Raw genomic sequence first — 26,286 nt, forward strand, 5'->3', positions numbered from 1 at the left:
GAGATGAGCGGAGGCTGTCTGCATTCGCCCAGACAGCCATGCCATTGTCTTTCCCTTCTTTGTCTTACCACTGACCTGGATTTCTGCAGGAACCGTCCTTGCCTTGGCACAAATTGTTGCTTTTCTTCTGAGATTAGAGGTATTTGATTCTCTTTTCAAGAGCTACTTTGGAGGTGATCCCGGATCAAGGTGGCTCTTGAAGCTACATTATGTTCTCATGTTTGCCCTCTTGTCTCCAGATGCCAGTCCATCTTTAAGACAAAAAAATGTTAGACAAATTGTCTAACTTTTGCGCCTAGTGCATGCTTCTCTGCTTGTTCTCCAACTGTGACATTGCTGCTGTAACTCCATGCGAGGAAATGCACGTTCTGGGGCCTTCCCGAGCCCTTGTGGGCGATGTCCCTCCTCCCCTTCTTCCCCACCCACCAGCCCTTTGTATGTCTCCAAGTCCCCAACCAACTGTGCCAGGCAGCCCCTGCTCGGCTTCCCCACAGAGCAAGACAGGCCCTTCTCTCTGTCCTCCTGGATAGAGGGATTCGCAGAACAAAGGGTTCTGTCTGAGCACTGCCAGGCCCCTGAAGAGCCAGCCTGCTGCCGGCCACTACACAGAGCCCCATCACTTCACCTCCAGTTTTCATTTTGACCCAGAAAGGGCCTCAGAGAGTAGGCATGTCTCAGAAATTCAGGGATGAGTTTGGGTTCTACTCATTTCCTCGTCGAGACTTTCTTTCCTCGCCGGATCCCAATGATAAATAAAGTAGTGATTCAAGCATTTGGCCTGTGGATTAGTCAGAGTGATGAATAAGCTGACCTGGTCTGACTCATTCATTTATATCCCAGCTCTGCCCTGCTTCATGGGTCTGTATGTGTGAGAATGAGCTTTTCACTGCTGTCACTGCTGGCTGTGCGAGTTTCCTGCAGCTGCCATAAAAAAGTACCCCAGACATGGCCAGTGTTGCTCAGTGGTTAGAGTGTCGACCTGCACACCAAAGGGTTGGGTGTTCGATTCTGGGTCAAGAGCATGTACCTGGGTTGCAGGTTTATCCCAGCCCTGGTCAGGGCATATGCGGGAGGCAGCCAATCAATGTGTTTCTCTCACATCAATAGTTCGTTTTCTTTCTCTTCCCCTTCCTTCTTCTCTCTCTTTAAAAAAAAAAAAAAAAGGCAATAAAAATATATATCTTCAGGTGAGGATAAATAAATAAGTAAATAATAAAGACTCTGTCTCCAAAAACAGTCACATTCAGAGATGTTGGAGTTTAGGACTTCAACATAATAAATAGGGGGAGCAGGCGGAGACACACAATTCAGCCCATAACACTGGGTAAGGGGCCAGTTTTATTTTTATTTAGTAAAGGGTTTCGGACAAATAGTTGGACCAATAGAGAGTGAGTACATTTTGTTTTGTCTCACTCATTTAAGTAAACATTTTAGGGGTGGTGGGCAGGTTGGTCACATCAACTTTGGCAGCTCCCTGTTAGGGAATTTTCCAGATCTCGTACATGTCCTTCCTTACACTTGGGGTGACTATAAAGAGGCAAGGACCCGGCTTGGGAAAGAGTGTATCTCAGACTCTGCAAGGGGCATATTTGGAGCCAGACCTGGGAGGCCGTGTGTGTGTGTGTGTGTGTGTGTGTGTGTGTGTGTGTGCGCGCGCGCGCGCCCACCAGGGTTCCAGCCAAGGTTTATAATCAGGACATACTGTGGTCTCTGTCCTGAGTATTGCCAAACCTGTGGCCAGCCTAAAGGATCACCTTTACTCTGCCTCCATGGCAGCACATGGATAGGCTGGGAAGGGAGCTGTTTGGTGGCTATAACCAAAGATGTTATTAACAGGTCAAAAACCTGGACCATCTGCCACCTAGGTGATAGAAGGTATCATTGGGTCTGAAAGTGGAACCAGATCTTTGTGTCAGAAACTGGGCAGGAGGTGTGCTTCGTAGCTATGAGAAGGAGGCCTTGCTCATGTGAAGACCATGAGACTGGGGGTCACAGACAGATGGGAGGGGGTGACTCTGGGCCAGAGAGTACCCCATGCTGCCAGGGTGGGCAAAGTCAAGAATGGAAAAGAGGGATGGATGTGGGGGTCTTGTTAGGACAATGGGGCTATGGCTAAAGGGTTCAGGATCTCTTTGTGATGGTGGGAATGTTCTAAAATGGAGCCCAAGTAGGGGTTATTGAAGAAACTGGAACAGGGGCTCTTGGTGGGAGGCAACAAGTGGCTTTTGTGAAATATCTCATCTGCTAAGAGCTCAGAAGCAACCAGTGTTAATTGAGCAGCTATTTAGTTCCAGGTATGAGATAAACCACTCCATGGTTGTTGTTGCCCAAATCCCACATTGCAACTAGTGAGGCAGAGAGTGTCCCCATACTTTCAACAGGGGATCCATGGGGACATGTCCCAGGTTGGGGGGGAGAGTGGGGTCCTGTGGACCTTAGAGCAGAGTAAGACTTCCTCCTTCTCCAGGGCTGCCGAGCCGTGGTCCGAAGCAGGGCTTTTATGTGTTGTCACTGTAGCTCTGCCCACAGGAGGTTCTCAAGGTGGCTTTCCACCTGAGTGTGATGACAGGTGGACTATGTGATTTGGAGATCCCAAAGGGGTCTCCTCTGCCCATCCAGACCCTCTTCCCCGGCGGCCTTCCATGTCTTTATGAGCCCACCAGTCACCTGTAAAAGACCCAGAGCCCAGCCTCCTACAGAGCCTCAAAGGTCTGTCGTCCCTGTCCCCCTGTAACCAGAACCTACCTGCGTCCCAAGTGCCTGGCTCGGCTACCATCAGTCTCGCCACACACTGCTATAGGAGCCACCCAATGGGGAACCCTCTTCTCTCCCCTCCCCCATGGTAGTCCAGCTGTCACATGCTGGTTGGCAAACCCCTTCCTGTGTCATTCGTGCCCTGGTGCTCCCTGTGCCCAACCAGCTGGGGCTCCCCATCAAACTTGCATGAAAATTTCAACTCCATCCCACATTCACCAGGCTACTGGGTAGGATCTGACCTCCTCAACCCTGGCCCCTCCCCCTCCAGCCTCATTCTGTCGGTCACACTGGTCCCCTTGTTCTGAGGCTGCCTCTGCCCTTGGAGCTCACCACCCTCACTGGGCCGCCATCCCCAAGCACTAGGCCAGTCCGCCCCTGTCTGTCACTGCACAGGCCTCAGCAACTGTCTGTTCTAAGCACTTCCCTGCTTCCTGTTCCAAAATAACCACCCTGGTCAGTTGTCCTCACCAAAGCACCTCTAATATCTGGGCCTGGATCATTCTCTGCGGTGGGGGCCGTACTGTGCACTGTAGGGTGCTGAGCAGTGTGCCTGGCCTTCACCCACCAGGTGCCAGTCACACCACCCCTTCCCTCTATGGGGAGGACCAAAAATGTCTCCCACCATCTCCTTGGGTGGCCCTGGGTGTGCCACATATCACATCTGGTTAGAAATGCCTCTGCTCCTGGATTGGTTTGTGGTCAAGGTTCCTGAAGGCCAAGACACCTTCGCATTCTCTCTCTTGTGCCCAACTGGCCTGGCTAGGTGGAGGGACTGGAGAAACATTTGTTGACAGGACAGGTTGAAGGATGTAGCTACAAACCCCTGGGGGAAGGATGGGTCTTTAGGGGCAGATGAATGGAATTGCTGGAGGAGGTGGCTGCCCTAGCTCATGCCTGGGGGAGGGGCTTTCTCCAGGGGTCAGACCGGTTGGGCCAGACTGGAAAGCCTGAGGGGTTTGTCTTAGGGAAGAAAGGGACACACTCAGGCAACAGTTATGAGAGGGTGTCTGTACTTGGCGTGTCTAGTACCCTCAGCACTGGGGACCTGGATTTGTGTCCCAGGGTTGCCATAAGCTGGTACCCCAAAACAAGCAACTTAAACAATAGAAATTTATTCTCACAGCTTTAGAGGCCAGAAGTGCAAAATCAAGGTGTCAGCAGGGCCATGGCTCCCTCCAAAGCCTCCCTGGGAGACCCTTGCCTCTTACAGCTTTGGGGGTTCCAGGTGTTCCCATGGCTGTGGCCGCATTGCATCACCCCAATCTAAACCCTAAGTTGTCCTCCAGCTCTGAGCTGCCTGACTGAGAAACACACTTGTTTTGTAGCTGTTTCTCAGCATCCATCTTCCCAATAACTTCACATGATCATTTATTTTCTTTTTTTTTTAATACATTTTTATTGATTTCAGAGAGGAAGGGAGAGGGAGAGATAGAAACATCAATGATGAGAATCATTGATTGGCTGCCTCCTGCACACTCCCTACTGGGGATCGAGCCCACAACCCAGGCATGTGCCCTTGACCGGTATCGAACCCTGGACCCTTCAGTCCGCAGTCCAACGCTCCATCCACGGAGCCAAACCGGTTAGGGCGCATGATCATTTCTAACTAAAAAAATCAAGGACACCCGCATGGAAATGTGGAAATGCTGTGTGTTCTAAGTGGTACCTCCTACATGATTCTACAGTCATGCCAGCCTCCTCTTAGCTTGAGAATGATTTCATCCGATAAACATGTGGCTGCAAATTATGGCCTTATATAAACGAAGCTGCTCCACTACACTTTCTGGAGGCCCCGTCTGCCTTATTTTCCAGTAAATTCCAGATTGTTCGCCAAACCTATAGGCAGAACCTTGCTTTTTCATGCATAAAGCCTTGGCCAGGCCTTGAGCTCATTCACATTTGCCCACTCATCCACCCCTGGGGCCGAATTTGTGGTTGCCTCCCCTTCTTCCCTGCGTCTCCTTTCCCTAAGAGCATGAGAAAAAGGCCCTGAATTGAGGGTCATGTCTTCTCAGAGTGCAGAAAGTATACTAGTGTGGCGTTTGCAAAGCCTTAATTTTTCACAGTAGCAGTTATTTATTGTGGTAAAATGCATAACAAAATTCACTACTAATAACATTTAGTGCAGACACAGTGTTATACAACCATCATCTCTAGTTCCAAGACATTTACATCACCCCTTAAGGAAACCCCATCCCCATTAGTTTGTCACTCCCATCTCCCCTCCCCGACCCCCTGACAACCACTAATCTGTTTTCAGTCTCTATGGATTTGCCTGTTCGGGATTTTTCATATAAATGTGATCGTATACCATGTGGCCTTTTGTGTCTGGCCTCTTTCACTCCGCATGTTTTCGAAGTTCATATTGCAGCATGTATTCGTGCTTCATTCCTTTTTATGGCTGATTAATATTCCACTGTGTGGCTGGACCACATTTTGCTTATCCTTCATCCTCTGATGAGCATTTCATTCCCACCTTTTGGTCCTCTCATAGTTCTCCCCTGAGTCCTGGGGAGATAGATTCCATCCATGTGGGAGTATGTTTTGCTTCTTTTCACATTGTATGCACTTCTATGAGTATTAGTTGGAGGATAGAATGGGCGTTTTAACTTAGGGAGATTTGGTGAGATGGTTTGGATGAAGGACGGACACATGGGTTTTTAGGACCTGCTGCCCCTGACACATGGCTGCAGCCTGCGATTGCCGCTTTCCAAGCTGTGTCTCACCTCCATCACCCTCCACCCCCAGGACCTGCCACCTCCAGTTCCTCAGCCCCAGACCTGCTTCCTTTCAGTCCGGGGATTCTTGAGGCACATGTTTCACATCCACTTGTGACAAGGACCTTAAGCCATAGCATGAGGGATTTCCAGGTCTCAGACTCTGTTAAGACTCAATGAGGAAGGCATGCTTGGAAGCCAAAGAAACCCCCCCCAACAGAGATGTCAATGTTTAATGACAATTAGTTAATAATGATTCATCCATGAATTGTCATGGCTCTGAAGCTGTGATCATCAAAACAGCATGGCACCACGCAGACATCAGCAGCCCAGAGGCAGACTCACGTGTGTCAAATAACTTATATGGGATATTTAACAAACAAGGGGGGCTCCTGGTCAGAGGAAGAAGGATTATTTAATAAAAAGCATTAAAGCAATCACTTCACTCTCTAGAGAAAATCATTTGGATCCCCATTTACTCTCCCACACTTTACTGCGTTGATTGATGTCCCCAAAACTCATGTCCACCCAGAACCTCAGAATGTGGCCTTGATTGGAAATAAGGTCTTTGCAGATGTAAATATCTCAAGATGAATTCATACTGAATCTAATAATTGGTGTCTATATAAGAAGAGGCAAGGACACAGAGAAGTGCACCACGTGATGATGGAGAAAGATATGAGAATGAAGCATCTACAAGCCAAGGAACACCAAGTGTTGGTGGCAGCCACCAGAAGGTGGGAGAAAGGCCTGGGATGAATTCTCCCTCAGAGCCTCCATTAAGAGCCAGCCCTGCTGGACTTTTTCAGAACTGTGAGACAATCAGTTGTGTTGTTTTAAGTCCCCTAATTTGTAGTACTTTGTTACAGCAGCCCTAGGAAATTCAGACACCTTTTGGAATAATTTCCAGATGGATAAAGGCTTAAATGCAAAGAATAAATCTGGGCCCTGGCTGGTGTTTCTCAGTGGTTAGAGTGTCAACCTGTGCATGGAAAGGTCTCCGGGTCGATCCCCAGTCAAGGGCATATGCCTGGGTAACAGGTTCAATCCCCCATCAGGGCCTGTGTGGGAGGCAACCAATTGATGTGTCTCTCTCACATAGTTGTTTCTCAATTTCCCTCACGCTTTCTCTCACGCTCCCTTTCTTCCATTCTCTAAAAATCAATGAGAAAAAAATATCCTTGGGTAAAGATTAACAAAAAGAATAAATCTGGAAAGGGAGGGGAAGGTATAGTCCTATGTTAACCAGATTTGGGAAAGGAATGGGCAGTAGACATAAAAATAATAATAAACCACAGGTCTGACAGCCTGAAAAATGTAATATTTGTCTCAAAAAACACCATATTCAAAAGTAAATTGATATGAATTAGTTTCATCAGACATGGCAAAGAGTTTAATAGCCTTCCTATACACAGAGCTCCTCTAAAACAGTAAGCAATAGTATGCTTCAGTGGGGAAAAATGGGCAATAGACATGAGCAATTTACAAAAATAGAAAAACAGCTATTCAATAGACATAATTTTTTTAAAAATCCAGCCTGGCAGTCCAAGTAATATGAGGAACAAGATGCTCTTTTGTGCCCAGGGAGGGTCTGATCAGTGGATTGTTATAGGTAAAATGGTGCCACCTGTGGAATGAGGGATGCTGGGCCAGAAGGTGCGTCCTGAGATTTTGCACCAGGAACATTATTGCCTGAGACCTGGCAGAGGGATTTGAATGAATGCCAACCTGAGGTTAAGGATGGCACCACAAGGAAGCAATAGGGTGGGGCAGACCTCCATCTGGGATTTGGGTGTGCAAAGCAGTGGGCAGGGTCCAGGGGTAGGTGAATGGTCTGGCTCACTGGGGAAAGTTATGCCCTCCTGTGGGCCAGGGGGTTCTGGGCAGCTTCTCCATGGTTGGGCTGGAGAGACCCTGCAAGGTCTGGCCTCAGAGCCTGGCCTTGGGCTGGGTTGGGAGTGGCCACAGTGTGCCATTCAGCCAGTGTGGAGACGTAAGAGTGGCTGTGCTGTATGGGGCCTACCGACCAGGGGCTCTGAGGACCAGCTTTGGGATGCCCCCAAGGGGCTTTGTGCTGGGACACCCACATCTAGACCTATGCGTCCAGGGGCTCCATGGGAAGACCTTCTGGCCAGCTGATGAGAAGAGACAGCAGTTCTGGGGACATGGTGACAGCATATATGATGTGCTTGGTGAGAGGAGCAGAGAACTAGCCTTTTGGATGTTACAAGCAGGGCAGCCTGGATGTGGTGGGCTGGGGGTGGGGCAGGTGTCCTTGGACATGAGCACAGTCCCTGAGGGGGTGCAGTGCAGTCAGTGTCCTGGGAACAGAGCCTGGGGCCAGGGCAGGAGGGATCCCTACACTAGGGCAGGTATAGGTGATGCTGGCTGCACAGCAAGTGAGCAGGTCTGGGAGAGGCTGCTGGCAGCAGGTGTGACTAGTGGGAGCTTGGTGGCATCTTCTGAGGGAAGAGGCAATGGTTCTATGGTGTGGGTGGTGGCAATAGACTGAGGGGCAGGTGGGAATGGGGAAGGCTGGCTTTAGGCTGCGTGGAAGCAAGGAGGTGACTGGGCTCTACCCAGGCTGGAAAAGGATTTATTAGTGTCTCTGGCTTTAAGGCAATGTGAGCTGTTTGCTGGAGGGTCCTCCCCCTAAAATCCCTGGGAAAGTGGGAAAAGGGGGCTGCTCTGGGAGGAGAGAAGGGCCAGGTGAGGCCGGACTAAGCAGGTAAGGGCCACCAGAGAGGTCTGGCAGAGGCATTTCCCAGGATGCAGACATGGTGGGCCTGGGTGGGTTCTGACAATGGCTAGAGGCATAACTGCAGCAGGGCAGTCAGGTGGACCCTTTGGTGGACGAGCGGCCTCAGCTGGTTTTGGCCCCACCCCTTTTCGTAGGCTTTTCCCCCTCCCTGCAGCCCTGTCTATCAGCAGCTACCTGGAGCAAGCCTTATCTGCTTCCTCCTGCCCTGGGGTGGGGCATGCATCAACTAGTTCTTTAATGCCCCCCCCCCGCCCCCCAATCTCCAGCCTCTGAGCACAGGGTCTCCTGCTACCCCCACCAAGGGCCCCAGAGCTGCAAATGTCTCCTATAGGCCTTTGTTCACAGCGGGGCTCCGAAGCGCCTGATGATCAGTTTTCCCTGGAGGATGTGGGTGGCCCTGAGTGCCTCAGGTCGTGTGGCCCTCAGCCCATCCAGGCCTCGGCCGGACCCTCATCAGGGCAGGTGGTGAAGGCCGCAGGAGCAGGATCACGTCACTCGCCTCTGATGGCTTCTTGCTTAGGTTGGTGTCTGCTGGAAGGAGAAAGGCTCTTCATGTGACCTCTCCACCACCTGCATCCAGGCAGCTTGAGTGTGAGACAGTCCAAAGCCCCCAGCCTGTGAGCTGGTTCACACTTCCGGAAATTGTGGTGCCTATCAGCCATGTCTCCACGAGTGCAAGTCACAGACATGTCATCTCTGCCTAAAGCCCTGGCTCTGTGCACGCACGCGCACACATGTGTGTGCATATGAAAGTGCTGTGCACACGTGTCCATGTTTATTTGTGTGCTTTCATATATGTGCATGTGAACATGCACGTGTGTTCTGTGTGAGTGCATGAGTGCGGGTGTATTCATATGAGTGTTCATGCATGTGCGTCTTTGTGGTTTTACTCTCTCACATTTGTTTGCATATCAGTTTCTCTCACTGGGCTTTGAGCCAAGTTTGGTTCATCTTGTATCCTCAGTCATGCTTAGGTGGCACACAGTGAGCCACGCACCTGACCCACACATATTTATGCCTCTTACTCCAAGACACATTCACTGTTGCCAACATTGGCTGCATTTTATCTTTTTCTGCAATGTCTTCAGAAACAAATGCATTTTTTGAAAATGAACTTTTTCTGTTGGAGTCATTATAGATTTACAGAAAAGTTGCAAAGACCGTACTGAGAGTTCCCTGTCTTCTTTCCACACCCTCCCCTACTGTGATCATCTTACATTATCAGGCACATTTGTACAGTTAAGAAATGGACATTGATACACTGCTATTAACCAACCTCCTGACCTTATCGGATGTCCCCGATTCTTCCATTTGTGTTCTTTTTCTAGTCGAGGACCCATCCTGGAAACCCCGTTGAATTTAATCATCATGTCTCCTCTGTCTGTCCTTGATGCTCATAACCTTGGCGGTCTTAGGAGGACTGGCTGGGCATCTATCTGATGTTCTCCATAGAAGACTGGGGTTGTGGGTTCTATAAGCAGATACATTCTGAGCAGTTTTCTTGAGTGAATTTTGGGGGGCTCTTCCTGACTTGGTCGTCCTCATTGGAATTTGGGGTACCCTATTGTTTCAGAATCCCTGAGTTTCAGGGCAGTTTCTTGCTGTCCCAGTATATTGTGGGGATGTAACCAAGGCCTGTGGGACCAAGTCTTCATCTTGGAGAGCTGGCAGGGGAGATTTTGTCCAAGAGGAGAAGCCAGGAAAGATGTAGACTGGGAAAGGCTTTGCCGAGACATGGCTGTGATCATTGGGCTTGCAGGTTGATAGGCTGACCCTCAGTGAGGAGGGATGGGGGGCTGAGATGAAGTAAACTCCAGGGGAAGGAATTGATCTTGGGGAGGAGGGAGTCTGGTGCTGTCACTCTGCAAGAGTCACAGAGGTCACCTGTTGGCCCTATCTGGTCAGGTCTGGGGCTGTTTGTCTAGGGTGGGCATCAGTGTTTCCTACCACAACTACCGCTCTGACGGTGCTACCCCCTCCCTTTCAGCTCCAGAAGCGTGCCCTGAGCCTGGGAGGCATGCTGAAGCCAGGCGGCTGGCAAGATGAGTGTGAACGAGGCAGGCAGCTCCGGCTGCCAGAGGCAGGCGGCCTATCACCTGCATATCTACCCACAGCTGGCCACCAGCGAGAGTCAGGCCTCGTGCTGTGTGACAGCCACCAAGGACAGCACTACGTCGGACGTCATTCAGGACGCTATCACCAGCCTGCGGCTAGATGGAACCAAGCGCTATGTGCTGGTGGAGGTCAAGGAGACGGGCGGGGAGGAGTGGGTGCTGGACGCCAACGACTCTCCTGTACACCGTGTGTTGCTGTGGCCTCGACGGGCACAGGACGAGCACCCGCAGGAAGATGGTTACTACTTCCTGCTGCAAGAGCGTGACTCAGACGGGGCCATCAAGTATGTACATATGCAGCTGATGGCCCAGGCCACAGCTGCCCGGCGCCTGGTGGAGCGCGGTCTCCTGCCCAGGCAGCAGGCGGACTTTGACGACCTGTGCAACCTCCCTGAGCTGACCGAGGCTAACCTCCTGAAGAACCTCAAGCACCGCTTCCTACAGCAGAAGATCTACACGTATGCAGGAAGCATCCTTGTGGCTGTCAATCCTTTCAAGTTCCTCCCCATCTACAACCCCAAGTACGTGAAGATGTACGAGAATCAGCAGCTGGGCAAGCTAGAGCCACACGTGTTCGCGCTGGCCGACGTGGCCTACTACGCCATGCTCCGGAAACGTGTCAACCAGTGCATTGTAATCTCGGGTGAGAGCGGCTCAGGCAAGACACAGACCACCAACTTCCTGATCCACTGCCTCACTGCCCTGAGTCAAAAGGGCTACGCCAGTGGTGTTGAGAGGACCATCCTGGGCGCCGGCCCCGTGCTAGAGGTGAGCAGGGCGGTCGTCAGAAGGGGCCTTAACATGGGGGTTTTATTATTGCGAGAAGATAGTTTGTTATACTCATGGTTCCCTAGAAACAGGAGCTTTGCTAGAAACAGGGCCACATGAGGAGGCACCAGGGTTGGTCAGGAATAGGCAGGAGTGAGGGGAAATCATGGCTAAGGGCCCCTGTTTTGATTTTCATGGGAAGGGATGGGTGAGGCAGAGTGAGCAGGTTTAAGATTGGCTGGTTTGAATCATTTGCGGGCTCTTGGATGTAGGGGCTGCCCAGGTTGTCTGGAATCTGGCCCTGGGGTGATCAGGGCAGGTGGATAGTGGTCCTGAGTGTGAAAGCTTGATAGGAGAGGTGGTAGGAGTGTGGGCTCTGACTGGGTGGGTTTGCATATGCAAGATATGCTCACAGGCAAGTCCTTTGCCCTCTCTAGGTATTGGCTAACCCGAGGAGGGGCAATTCCCCAGATATCAAAACATCAGAATATAGAAGAAGGAAAAAGGCCTGATATACACTGTAGACATCTGAGAGGCAGCCATCTGTACTCCAGGTCCCAGAAATAAAAGGATGGCATGTCCAAACCAAGCAGTTCACGATGGAGGGTTTCCAGTGGGGCTGTGGCGTGGAAGAAAGCCATCAAGGTGTAGTGCAGGCCTGGGGGCTGAGGGACAGTGAGGCGAGGAGGGGGCCACCGGGCAGCGCTGTATAGTCAGTGGGGGAGGAAACCCTCTTGGCCCTCTGTCCAGTATCCCATGGCCAAACCCCATGAAAGCCACCGATGTGTTGTTAGAGATAAGCCCTCTGGATGCAGGGGCAGCAGAAATGACCATGCACTGTTCCTCATTCTCGGGTTATTAAGACAAGAGGCATCCACATTCCAGAACATGGCCCAACCGTCATTACCGGAGAGGGCCGGGGCATTGTGTGGCCCAGAGTTTGTGTGGCTCTGGGTTTGGCATCTACGACTCTTTCTTTTTTTAAAAAGATTTTACAATAAGTAATTATATAAAAGTAATTTTAATCTTAAGGGTTTAATTTTATTCATTATAATATAAATTATTGTATTTCTTAGAGCAGTTTTAGGTTTATAGCAATATTGAGCAGATAGTACAAGAGATCCCTAAAGTCCACAGTTTACTTTAGGGTTCACTCTGTGTTGTACAGTCTGTGGATCTGGACAAATGTACCGTGTTACATATCCACTGTTAAAGTATCATACAGAGTAGTTCCCCTGCCCTAAAAAAAACCCATGCTTCGCCTGTTCATCCCTCTCCCCACCAAACTTCTGGCAACTACTGATCTTTCACTGTCTGGATCGTTTTGCCTTTTCCAGATTAGTTTCCTCCACTCAGCGATATGCTTGTAAGATTCCTCCATGTGGCTTGCCAATTAACACCTCATTATCTGGATGTGCCGTAACCTGTCCATCCAGACCCCCTCTTTGGGGGTGCAGGAGTCTCACCTACCTTGGAGCGTTGACCTCCAGCTTCTGCCATTCGCCCCCCACCCCCAAGCTGAGGGCCTAAAGCAGCTCCCTCGGGCTGCTGTGCAAATTCACTGAAATCATATCTAGACTGCGCCTGCTGAATACATCTCAGTTCCTCTTCCTCCCTGATGATCTCTGAGATCATCGGCAAGAAATTCATTGGGACTGGCTGTATGGCCTGGCCCTATGCCTACATGGGCAGCCTGTTGCTGTCTTCTCCTATATATGTAATGGAAAGATTGTCATTTTTTGTGTAAATGTTTTAAAAACTACTGAGTAACCCAGCTGCAGAATGGACACTTTTCTCTTTAATGCTGTGTACTCTGTGTGCATTCCCTCCTCTATTCTAATCACTTGTTCATTCTACAAATATTTCGCACACATGTCTGCCATGTGCCAGGTACTGTTCTAGGCACTGGGCAATGTGGTGGCAACAATGGACACAAAGGCCTGCCTGAGGAGAACTGTCGCCTCAATGATGAGAAGGCAGGCAGAGAGGTAGGAGCCAGTAAGAAGCCAGCAGGCCCAAGGAAGAAGGATTGAGGGGGTAGGAGGTGAGAGGTGATGCTGAGCTGGACCTGGAAAGAGGGGGGGGGTCCATACAGGAGGAGGCACGGCCAGTACAAAGGCCGGGAGACTGGACCATGCCCGGTGTGTTGGAAGAAAGGTAAGGGCCCAGGAGTGGGGTAAGTGGGAGGCAGTGGGGACAGAGAGGTGACAGGCAAATCATTCAAGGCCTTGTGGCCACAGGGAGGGCCCTATGTGACATGGGAGATAAGGAGGGTGTCCTAGGTTCAATTTTACTCCATCCCAGCTCTGAAACTCAGCTGTGGTGAAGCCAATGGCCCCACTGTCCTCCCAACAAGTATCAGGAGCCGTGACATGTGCTCTAGGCCAGTGCATTAGTTCCTGGCACCAATCAGAGTCCTGACTGAAATGCTGCAGGCTGTCAAATGACGTTAGAAATTAAGAACATCAATGAGAGGGCCGACCCAGTGTTTACCAAGTGGAGCATTTTGCCAAGTGGTCATTCACCCCTCATGGAACCAGGCAGGCAGGTGGGTGTGCCTATGCTTGGTGAGCACGCTGAGCCCTGAGGTATCAACATGACATGGTGAGGAGGCAGGATTGGCATCAGGGTGTAGTTTTCTCTTCTAGCTAAGGACCATCCAGGGCACCTGGATGAGGTTCCTGTGGCTGCCATAACCAAGTACCACAGACGGGGAGCTTCAAGCAACAGGAGTTTAAAGTTGTCCCTCAGTATCCATAGGGGACTGGTTCTAGGACCCCAGGAGACACCGAAGTTCTCAGATGCTCAAGTCCCATCTATAAAATGGCATAGTAATTGCAGATAGCCTGTATTTACACAGAGGCTACAGCCGGGTATGCCTGTATATCACTTCATTTACGTGGATTCAGCATAGTGCTCGGTACCTGGCAAATTTAGGTTTTGCTTTTGGGAAATTTTTGGAATTCTTTCCCCCTAATATTTTTGATCCTTGGTTGGTTGAATCTACAGGTGCAAACGCCATAGATTCAGAGGGCCGACTCTTATTTTCTCACAACCCTGAAGGCCAGAAGTCTGAAATCCAGGTCTTAGCAGGGCCACGCTCCCTCCAAAGGCTCTAGGGGAGGACCCGTCCTTGTCTCTTCCAGCTTCTGGTGGCTCCAGGCATTCCTTGGCTTGTGGCTGCATCATCCCAATCTCTCCCTCTGTCGTCACATTGCCTTCTCTTCTTATAAAGACACCAGTCATTGGATTTAGGGCCCACCCTAACACTGGATGACCTCATTCTAATTACATCAGCAACAACCCCATTTCCAAATAAGGCCATGTTTACAGGTTCTAGATCAGGACATGGACGTGACTTTTGGGGACATGTCCAGAACAGCCCCCACTGAGTGACAGCTGGCAGTATCTGATGCCTTCTTCCCTGAGGGCCACCTGGCTCAGCAGTCATCCTGGAGGCCCAGTGTCTCCCATCGGCATCCTTGCTCCTCCCCCTGCAGTTGCCTCAAGGGATCTTGGCACATTCTTGGAGTGCCATTAGTCACCCTCTGTGGCAGGCCTCTGCACCCTATGAGTCAGATGCCTCTGACCTGGCTGCCTCCCTCGAGCCTCAGCAAGAGCCAGCAAAGCCAAGTTTCCCCAGCAGTTAGAATCTGCTGGAGGGCGGTGCCCATGCCAGCTTCCAAAACTGGCTTTAGCCAAATCCACATCAGGGCCATAAACATGCTTCCTGGGGCGAACTTTTGGAAAGGGAGAAGGATATTTTAATTTAGAGCTGGGGTTCCCAGTTGAGGCACCACTAGTGTCTGGAGCCAGGTCATTCTCTGTGGGGGACATCCTGTGCACAGCAGGGTGTTGAGCAGCAGCCCTGGCCTCCATCCACCAAGTTCCAAAAGCAATCTCTCCCCCAGTTATGACAACCAAAAATGTACCCAGACATCACTAAGTGTCTCCTGGGAGGCAGAATCTTCCTTGGGTGAGAACAGCTGTCTAGAGTCACAGCTTATGATCCCACGAGACCCAGTCACCGTTTCTTTCAGGTGCCAACCATTTTGTCCATAAGTAAGTCCCAGCCATCCTGTGCTAATCCAACAGGCACTTTCTAATAACAGGAATAATTTGTTATCAGCCTTCGGACCCACTCGAGTGTCAAGCTTCAGGTGCCACAGTTTCTATCTGTCACCTCTCTGAGCCCTCAAAATAGCTCTGCTTGTTGTAAAGATGAAAAAACAGAGCCGCAGAGAGGCACACTAGTATGCAAGTGTCCGGGGCTGCCATTATAAAGTACCACCAACTGGGGCTTAAGACAACAGGAGTCTGGAATCAAGGCGTGGGCAGGTTGGCTGCTTCTGGAGGCTCTGAGGAAGAACAGATCCAGGCCTCTCTCCCGGCTTCTGGGAGCTTCCAGCAACCCTTTGGCATTACTTGGCTGTGGCCGCATCACTGCAGTCTCCTCCTACATCTCCACATGCTTTCTCCCCATGTGTACCTGTGTCTCTACTCTCCGTTCTCTTATGAAGACACTATCTTTGGAATTAGGGCCCACTCTAAAACCAGGATGATCTCACCTTTAGATCCTTACCCTTTGTGCAAATAAGGACCCATTCACCACAGGTTCCTGGGATGAGGACTTGGATATATTTGGGGGGGAGGGGTGGAGAGACACAAGTCAACCCACTCTAGTCTGGGTTCTCCTGGCCACCCAGCAGGCAGCCATAGATGGACCAGGACTCGAAGCCAGCTGGAGCACGAGCCTGAGTTCATGGTATCTCCCTGCATCTTCGTGAAGGGTTTCCTTCTTACCTTGGCCAAAGATCAGCACCACTCTCAGTGTCTGGGACTTTTTACAGCTCTACAAAAGGAGAAGTTGAGTTGTTTTGAGGTTTGAGTGTCACTAGGCGCCACCCCCACCCCCGGACGCGGGTTGCAGCCTCACTGCAATTCTGACCAGAAAACAGGAAGGGGGCACTGTGGAAAGCCGGTCCAATCAGCTGATTCGTCGCCTGCTGCACTTAACTGCTACTGTCACAGTTTCACACGATGTCACTTGACTGTGCTCAGCTACAGCCTGCCCTCTGAACCACCCTCCCTTCCCAAACACAACATGTATGTGGGACTTGCCTGAGCTCGGGAACACTGAAGGTGCAGATGGCAGACACACTAGGGCCTTGAGCAGTCTGGGGTCTTTCTTAGGGAGCCTCACCCCTCCAGATGCAGCAGTCCATAGCAGAATACTCCCAGGACATGTGCCTCTTCCTTGGCCACAGACCTCAGCATCAAGGCTTAGCATGGAGGGCTTAAGGCCTGGGTTCTCTTTGTCTTTCCTGAACTGTAACAATGCCACCGACATTCGCAAATGCACATAGGGTTTTAATTTCGAAAGCAGAAATGAAATGAGGATCCTTGCTGGTCAGGCTGCTTTCCCAAGCGGCCAGAGGCTACTGTGTGCCAGGGTTCAGGGCCTTCGTGTAGCCGCTGTGTCCTGGCCCACACAGCGAGAGGAAGCTGAGAAACAGTGATGCCCCAAGCTGCTCAGCATACCCATAGGAGGCCAGTGACCCAAGACAGCGAGACGTAGGACCCAGGGGGCTCCTGGAGCTTGCTGCTGCCTCCAACTGCCTGTGGGCCCCAAAGGAGCCTGTCCTGGGACTGGCATCTGTGCCAACCTGGTCCTGAGCACCAACCCCCTTCTTAGGGCCCCATAGACCCAGTATCACATGACCCCAGACTGCCCTCAGCCATCTTCTACCTGCCCAGCTGCTGTTCCCAGTACCCTCTGTCAGCACCAGGGCACCAGCCTAGGCAGGTCACCCAGAACCACATGTCATCCACCTTGACCCATGTCCTCATGGCCACCAGACCATATCCTTCCCTCCAGAGGGCACTGATAGGCCAATCACTGCCCAGTGCTGGGAGCGCACAGGCGAAGACACTCAGCCAGGATGACAGAGATCGAAGATTCTGGAATGAGGAGGCGTGCCTCTGCAATTAGGGTTTTTATTTAAGAGCCTTTCTGAGATATAATCCATCCATTTCAAGTGAACAATTCAGTATTTTTGAGCACATTTATTATGTTGTTCAACAAGCACCTCTATCTAATTCCAAAACATTTGCATCACCCCGAAAAGGAAACCCCATTAGCAGCCACTCCCCATTTCCTCTCCCCCCAGTCTCGTAACCACCGATCTGCTTCTTAGAGCGCTCAGAAGTCATCCCCCACCCCCTGGCCCCGTGGTCAAGGCTCTGGCTGGCTGGGAGATCAAGCAGTACAACATCGGGTCACCCATCAGTGTGGGAGGGAGAGTGAGAGCCCAAGATGGGATCCTAGGAAAATGGACAGTCTAGGGAGATATGGTGGTGCAGGAATGGGAGAAGAAGAAGCCTTATGTCCAGGAGCTGGGCTATTGAAAGCCCATAAGGGAGATGGGCCCTGCCTGAATAGCTGCAGAGTGTTGAAGAATAGAATCTCTGGCTGATTCTGTCCCCGGTGTGGCCTCCCCAGGATGTTTGGGGGGCCTTGGGTTCACAGAGCAGCCCAAAGGAGGTAGGTGCTAAGGCTGGAACCCTGGGGCAGGAGGGGGAAAGGGACAGGCAAATGGCACAGAGAACGGAAGGTAAATAAGGCCTCATACTGATGTAAGGCCTCACAGACAGAAACACACAAGAACAAAGGCCATGACGCTTCCACGCCACCAACGACTGGGTGCCGATGGAGCCTTTCTCCTGGGTGGGGTGTCCTGTGCACTGTAGGGTATTGAGCAGCACGGTTCAATTCCCTGTCCTCTAACTATCAGGGGCCAGTAGCACTTCCTTCCCCAGTTGTGACAACCAAAAATGTCTCCAGACATCACTAAGTGTCTCTAGAGTGGCAGATCACACCAGTTGAGGATAAATTTCAGGCCAACTGCATGCAAAGACTGATTTCAATTGAACAGATGTTCTGTGTTCTATGCCTAAATAGTTTCAATTTCTTTTTCGGTAATATCTTGCTATTGTTACACATCAACCCCACTGTATTTAGTGCCATCCCTTCCATCTCATGGAGGCTGTCAAGCCAGGCAACAGTCCCGCCTGGTGTTCTCATTCACTCCCTGGAAGAGGTGACTGGTGTTGCCTACTCCCCCACCCCCACCTCCAGGCCAGCCACAGCCAAGAGAATGGTCACTGCCACCCACAACCAGAAACGTCCTGGTGTCTCTGCCACCCATCACTGATGAAGCACGCTTCGGTGTAAGGGTCGGCTTTTCCATCCAAGTTTGGTCTCCCAGGAGAACTGAACAACTTCTTAAAATGTTATTTTAAAAGTTGCTCATCGCCCGCTGGTGTGGCTCAGTGGTTGAGCACCGACCTGTGAACCAGGAGGTCACGGTTCAATTCCCAGTCAGGACACATGCCCGGGTTGTGGGCTTGATTCCGTCAGGCGCGTGCAGGAGGCAGCCAATCAATGATTCTCTCTCATCATTGATGTTTCTATTTCTCTCTCTCCCTCTCCCTTCCTCTCCGAAATCAATATATATATATATATTTTTTAAAGCTGCTCATCAATGCCCAAAAATGCAGTGGCTGATTTGAGGACCCCTAGAGCTGAAAAGTCACAGCCACCCCGTAGGGTTTCTTGCAGTCAAATGTAATGAAAGCATTTTTAGTGGTTTTTTTGATACAGTTAGCACTGGTTTCTTGGCACTGGGATTTTATCACCCTTCCATCCCTGTTCTTTTGGGGTGACTTTCTGAACCTAATGCCAGGTGTTGGCTGTGGTTCAACTGCTCTCCTGGAAGTGTCTCCCCAACAGGAAACAAACCAGGGCCGCTGTGGTGCTTTTTGCTGCAGGGGAGCACGCATGGTTATCCACTGCACTTGTTTGAGGTTTAATTTTCCTTTTGTGCATACCAGGAATTGACAAATTACAGCCCACAGGTTAAATCTGCCTGTTTCTGTAAATAAAGTTTTATTGGCATACAGACACACCCTCATTTACATATTGTCTAACTTGTTTCAATAGTTTTATTGGCCCACAGCCATGTCCACTCATTTACATAATAGTCTGTGGTTGCTTTCAGGCCACAGAAGCAAAGCAGAGCAGTTGTGACAGACACCATAGCTGAAAGCAAAGCTGAAAATATTTACCACTTGGCCCTTTGCAGGAAAGGTTTACTGAGCCCTTATACTTATAGTACACATAGAACATTCTAGATCAGCAGTCGCCAACCTTTCGGACCTCACGGACCACCAGTGGTCCTCGGACCACCAGTTGGCGACCGCTGTTCTAGATCATTCCACCACTAGTTTCTACAGTCATTCTTCTCACCTGCTGAACTCTACCTTCCTAAATGTAAGGAAAAGATTCCCATCTTCATTCCAGATGACTTGTATCACCATGTCAAATCCTTCTGCAAATATCTACCCATGACAGTCTGTGATTTTGTGCTTTATAATAAGAAATATTTGGGGGGTTTTCAGGGTCCTATTCCTGGCACAGAGCTCCTAAAACCCTTAGAATTTCCTAACTAAAGAGAGTGAGAAAGGGGTCTTCCGTTTTGTTATTGGTGACTTGGAAAGTACCTAAGGATGGGGGCCAGTTCTCAGGAGAACCAACCATGTGATTAGAGGGTTGGAATTTTCAGTCCCACCCTCTGACCTGCGGGAAGGGCAGAGAGGCTAGAGTTAGATTCAGTAGCCTACAGCCAACGATTTAAACAGTCATGCCTATGTAATGGAGCCTCCATAAAAACCCAAAAGGAGGGAGTCACAGAGCTTCTGTCTTGGTGAACACGTGGAGGTACTGGGAGGGTGGCATGCCCAGAGAGGACACGGAAGCTCCTTGCCCCTTCCCCATACCTTGCCCTGTGCATCTCTTCCGTCTGGCTCTTTCTGAGCTGTATCCTTTTATAATAAACTGGTGATCTAGTAAGTAAACTGGTTTCCTGAGTCCTGTGACCTGCTTCAGCAAATTAATAGAATCCAAGGAGAGGGTCATGGGAACCTCAGTTTATAGCCAGTTGGTCAAAAGCACAGCTTACAACTTAGACATGCAACTGGCATCTGGAGGGGATGTGGGAGGCAGTCTTGTGGAACTGAGCCCTTACCTGTGAGGTTGACACTGACTCTGGGTAGATATTATCAGGATTGGGTTGAATTGTAGGACACCCAGCTGGTGTCAGAGAACTGCTTGGTGTGGAGGAAATAACTACCCTTTGGAATTGGTGTCAGGATCATAGGGTCTTAAAGCAGTCTTGGACAGACTGGAAAGGAGGACTGGGATGTAGCGGTCCCCTAAGATCCTGGCAGGGTGGGCTTTGCCTTTTGGCCCTACGTGGGACTCACTAGCTGTGTCCCACAGGCACAGAGTATTTTTACAACTCTGGCTGAGGGTGGCAGGGACTGTGTGGGGCTCCTCCCCATCTGGCACCCTCATGGAAGGCCCTCTGAGGGTTTCCAGCTACACCCCCGGGCCCTGAGGCCACCTGGATCCTTACTATGGGGCAACTTAGTCTGCCGGGGGCACAACGGGATGAGGACACCATGAGCTGCTAGGAGAGGCTGGGGCTAACAGGACTGGGGCTGACAGGACCAGGCCAGAAATGTGTGCCCAGAGTCATGGCACCCTCCAAGAAAGCTGGCATTTCGGGTGTTGGATGTAAGACCATGAGGATGTTCAGGAGCTCACAGCTGGGAGGTGGGACTCGGGGGAGGAGGGGAATTATTCACAGAGAAAGGAACATGAGGACAAGCTTCTCATGGCCCCCGGTGCACATGGCGGCATTCCCATCCCAAGGGCCTAATACAAACCAGTAGGCATGGGTATTTCAGTCTTACCACAAGGATGTCACAAAATGAAGAAAACCGAGAGCAGCTTTAGGAGCCACCTGTATCAGAAGTAGGGAACAGACAGGGTGACAGACTGCTGGGAGACTGCCTAGCTAAAAAGTGGGGTTGCACCTGAGAGGGAGGGAGTGCAGAAGGATGAGAGGGTATCCGTGGGGGCGTACATAGAGGACTGGGGTGTTGAGGGCCTCTGGGAGCACAGGGACAGGTGGCCATCCAAAAGGCCACAGCGCTTCCTGCCTCTCCTGTGCCCTGCAGAGCTTTGAGGCTGCCTTTCTGTCCTGCTGCGCAAAAACATAGAGCCCTGACGCTCTGCAGTGATCTAAGGCTATTTTAGACAAAGGGGGAAGTTATATTTTTGGGAATGCTGCATCTAAGAGTGAAATTATGGGGTATATTTTAGGCACCCAGAAAGGCCTCCTTGGAATTTGCAGGAAGAGTTGATTAAAAGGTGAAGCATCGCTCGGGCCCAGAACATCCCTTCCACAGCCACTGCCCTTTCCAAATGTTCTGGATGCTTCGTTGCACCAGGGCTGCGCGGTGGGTGAGGGTGTCTGTCCATCCATTGGCTGTATCTGCCTCACTGTTTGAGGCAGGAACATGGCCGGGCATCGGAGTGACCACGGGCTCTGGTGGCCCATTTCTTTTCTAGCTGTTATCCAGGATGAAGTGGCTCTAGTGCCCTGTCCCCAGAGTCACTGGGGCTGCCCTCTGAAGTTTTCTTCTGTGTCAGTCAATCAGCTGCCCATCAAGACACTAGTTACCTGAGGCCTCCAGAGGTGACCTGTCTTTGGGAAAGGCCAAGGGGCCAAGTCTGAGGCTCACAGTCACCTGCCCAGCCCTGTGGCCCTGGTTTGTGGCTGCTGACCAGCTGCTACTAGGTGGAGGAGAGAGTGGCCCCACTTGCCAGTGGTCAGGTGGGGCGGGCTCCTGGGGAAAGACTAGATATTATCATCACCCCTTTTTGGCAGAGTGAGGCACAGCAACCTTTGAGAATTTAGAGTCCCATTTAGCCCTTCCTGGCCACATGGGGATCTCCAGAGAAGCCACTTTTAACTGAATCTAAGGCTCAGTTCTCAGCCAGGGGTAATTCTACCCCCAGGGGACGTTTGGCAACATTTGGAGACTGGCATCTAGTGGGCAGAGGCCAGGGATGCTATTCAATATCCTATAGAAAACAGGGCAGCCCCCTCCGCAAAGAATGATCCAGGTCCAAAATGCCAGCGGTGACAAGGTTGAGAAACTGGCTCTAGTTCAGGCGCCTTTAGGATGTACAGTTGAAAATCTGGCCTAGGGCTCTGGACAGGGAGCCATGTAGATCCCATAACCTGGACAGAGCTACGCAGTGAGATTGTGGGGAGGGGAGAGAGATGACAAGGACATACAGTCCCTGAGGGGAGATCTCCAATCGTGCCAAAGTGCCTGGACTGGTTCTTTACCCTCAGCACGTGACCCTGCACCTCCCAGTGCAGTTTACCACCTGCAGGACCTCAGGGCCAAGAGCTGCCCCCTGCCAGGAAGTCAGAATAGAACCAGGCAGCCCAGCTCAGCTTCCAATATTCTGTGTGACCTGTAGCAAGTCAACCTCTCTGCTCTGCCTCCTGATCTCTCCTGCCCAGGGCTTTTGTGCATGTACTGTACCCTTAGTCTGGAATATTCTTGCCTTTGTCATCTAGCTAAGTCCTGCCCGAGGCCTGCTGGGAGAAATCTGGAATGTCCTATGTCCTGCAGAGCTAGCACACAGTGCTGCTCCTGCCACTCTGTATCTTTATGCTCTGAGGGGCCAATTGTTTCTTACAGCAAGCTTTTCTAGCTCAGCAGCCCCGGGTGTCAGCTGAGTGAATGAGTGCTGAGATGAGGTCACAGTGACACCAAGGGAGAGGGGACACCTTGTGGAGATCCCAGGGCAGTCCTCCTATGTGTGGTTAGGCTTCCATGTCCGTTCCAGAGCTGCCCCATAAAGAGAATGGTAGACACTTGGGGAGGGGCTCTCCAAAGAAGCAAAGGATGGAAGTCAGAGAATTGGCCCTGACCAGTTGTGGCTCGGTGGATAGAGCGTCGGCCCGCACACTGAAGGGTCCCATGTTCGATACTGGTTACAGGCTCCACTCCCCTCTCTTATCGGGGTACGTGCGGGAGGCAACCAATCGGTGTGTCTCTCTCACATAAATGTTTCTCTCTCTTAGTCTCTCCCTTCCACTCTTTCTAAAAATCAATGGAAAAATATCCTCGGGTGAGGATTAACAACTAAATAAATATTTAAAAAATTAAAAAACTGTTAAGGTCTCAAAAGCAAGGACATTAGGAGAAAACCGTGGACATTCAAATAAATAAAGTATAGACTTAGTTAATAATAACAACATATCAATCAATAGTGGTTTAGCCCTAGCTGACTTGGCTCAGTGGATAGAACGTCAGCCTGCGGACTGAAGGGTCCCAGGTTCGATTCCAGCCAAGGGCACATGCCTGGGTTGTGGGCTCAATCACCAGTAGGAGGTATGCAGGAGGCAGCCGATCAATGATTCTCTCTCATCATTGATGTTTCTATCTCTCTCTCCTTCTCCCTTACTCTCTGAAATCAATAAATATATTTTAAAAAAATAAAATAAATAGTGGTTTATAAGTCATGACAAATGTACCATTATCATGTTAACAACAGGAGAAACTAAATGTTGGTTATATAGGAATTTGCTGTAATCTACACTAATAAAAGAGAAATATGCAAATTGATTGTACCTTCGCAACGCCCACCAGCCAATCAGGAGTGAGTATGCAAATCAACCCAACAAAGATGGTGGGTTAATTTGCATACACAGGCGCCCAGCGGCCGGGGCACAGGCGTTTTGTACCACCAGAGCCGCTCCAGGCCTCTGGGCAGCGTGGGAAGGTGGAAAGGTGGCTCTGGGCTGGAGCAAAGGTTGTGCCAGCAGCCAGGGTAAGGAAGGCCCATTCTGCACAAATTTTCGTGCATCGGGCGTCTAGTATTCTTATAACTTCCCTGTAAATCTAAAAAGTTTATTTAAAAAAAAAAAAAAGGCTTTAAGCCTGATTTGTTCAACAGGTTTGAGGACCCCCAGCTTAGACAAGCTCTCACTACCTCAGTGAGGTGTGTAAAGCAAATCTCAGGCAGGTAAGGTCATTGGCAAACTGAACTTTAACCTAACGCACCTTCGCCTTCTCCCGCTTCCCCATTTCAGTCACCAGAGCCATCTCCAGCCGTCTTTGGTCTTTCCTCACTGTCACCATATCCTGTTGCTTCTTCCTCTGAAATGTTTTCTATCGCTGGCTGGGTTCTGGCCACAAGGCCCTACTGATGTGTACAGGTGATAGCGTCCTGCAGCCAGGTGGTGTCCAGAGCACCAGTTTCCTGACTGGGCCCTCATTAGGAGGCAGTGCAGTCCCTTGCAGGGCTCAGCCTCTGAGCTCAGTTTCCCTACCTCTCTAATGAGCAGACAAGCCCTTGCTTCTCAGGGCTGGGAGGATGCAAAGCCAAGAGGCAAGCTCTCAGCAATGATTTATTCTCCTGTGCCTATTTCTGCATCATCACGGAGACCTGGTTTCTCCTCCCTCAACCCTTCACCTTACTGTGCTTGGCAGAACAAGGCCATCGCGCGGCAGATGGGGATTAGACCTGCCTGGGATCGGGGTGCAAGTGGGAAGCAACTGCTCTTGGGGAAGCCCTGGAGTACGAAAGTTTCCCATCACTCAGGGCTAAGCATTAGGAAAGCAGTCTGATTAAACTAAGTATACTGAGAACCAAGCTCTTTGCTTGTCCAGCCTTTGACTATCTTGACCTCTACTTCAGATGTTCAAGAAAGAGGGAGTGGTGTAAGTAGACATCCTTGTGCATTATTTCTCCCCAAAGAGACTTCACACCCATAATAAACCTTAGAGCAATAGTTTACACCCTTCCAGGAATCACAAGAACCTCCTCTATCTCTGGTTTAAGAATTTAGATTTCTCGGCATTTCCAGAAATTCTACAAGTCTGGGAGGGGACTCAAGACTGTATTTTAATAAGCCCCCACAGCCTCCACTTGATTCTCAACCTTTTTTTTTTTTTTTTTAATCTTTATTGTTGAAAGTATTACCTATGTCCCCTTTCCCCCCCCCTATTGACCTCTTCTAGCCGCGGCCCCCCACTCCCACCCAGGGCCTTCACCACACTATTGTCTGTGACCATGGGTTATGCATATATGCATACAAGTTCTTTGGTTTATCTCTTCCCACCCACACACACTCCCTCGCCTTCCCTCTGAGATTCCACAGTCTGTCCCATGCTTCTATGTCTCTGGATCTGTTTTGTTCATCAGTCTATTTTGTTCATTAGATTCCACATCTGAGTGAGATCGCGTGATACTTGTCTTTCTCTGACTGACTTCTTTCATTTAGTATAATACTCTCCAGGCCCCTTCATGCTGTCTCAAAGGGTAAGAGATCCTTCTTTTTTACACCTGCATAACACTGCATAGTGTCACTGTACCACAGCTTTTTTATCCGCTCACCTACTGGACACTTGGGCTGTTTCCAGATCTTAGCTATTGTAAATTGTGCTGCTATGAACAAAGGGGTGCATACATTCTTTCTGATTGGTGTTGCGGGTTTCTTAGGATATATCCTTAGAAGTGGGATCATTGGGTCTAATGGCAGTTCCATATTTAATTTTTTGATGAAACTCCATACTGTTTTCCGTAATGGCTGCACCAGTCTGCATTCCCACCAGCAGTGTACTAGGGTTCCCTTTTCTCCACATCCTCGCCAGCACTTGTCATTTGTTGATGATAGCCATTCTGACAGATGTGAGGTGATACCTCATTGTTGTTTTAATTTCCATCTCTCTAATGATCAGTGACTTTGAACATCTTTTCATTTGTCTCTTGGCCATCTGTATGTCCACTTCGGAGAAGTGTCTATTTAGGTCCTTTGCCCATTTTTTAATAGGATTGTTTGTCTTCCTTTTGTTAAGTTGCATGAATTCCTCATATATTTATCAGATGCATCATTGCCAAATATGTTCTCCCATACAGTAGGCTCCCTTTTCCTTTTGTTGATGGTTTCTTTTGCTGTGCAGAAGCTTTTTATTTTGATGTAGTCCCATTTGTCTATTTTCTCCTTTGTTTCCTTTGCCCTAGGACAGTGGTTGGCAAACTCATTAGTCAACAGAGCGGCAAACCGCGGCTCGCGAGCTGCACATGGCTCACGAGCCGCAGTTTGCCGACCACTGCCCTAGGAGATGTATCTGTAAACATATTGCTATGAGAGATGTCTGAGATTTTCCTGCCTATGGTTTCTTCTAGGATTTTTACATTTAAGTCTTTTATCCATTTTGAATTTATTTTTGTATA

At 50.1% G+C, this 26,286-nt stretch overlaps 1 protein-coding gene across 8 annotated transcripts in view; it reads left to right on the plus strand.

The window, feature by feature from the left end:
• The window catches only part of MYO9B (myosin IXB), an 86,939-nt gene that overhangs the window by 3,276 nt on the left and 57,377 nt on the right, over positions 1-26,286 (plus strand). For all 8 annotated transcript variants that reach the window (XM_080676972.1, XM_080676971.1, XM_080676973.1 and 5 more), the window contains exon 2: positions 10,223-11,117. In XM_080676972.1, coding sequence (XP_080533098.1) covers positions 10,278-11,117 — 840 coding nt within the window. In that variant the 5' untranslated portion in view covers positions 10,223-10,277. The remainder of the gene's footprint in view (positions 1-10,222; positions 11,118-26,286) is intronic.

This window comes from Plecotus auritus (genome assembly GCF_963455305.1).
Source record: "Plecotus auritus genome assembly, chromosome: 6".
NCBI lineage: Eukaryota > Metazoa > Chordata > Mammalia > Chiroptera > Vespertilionidae > Plecotus > Plecotus auritus.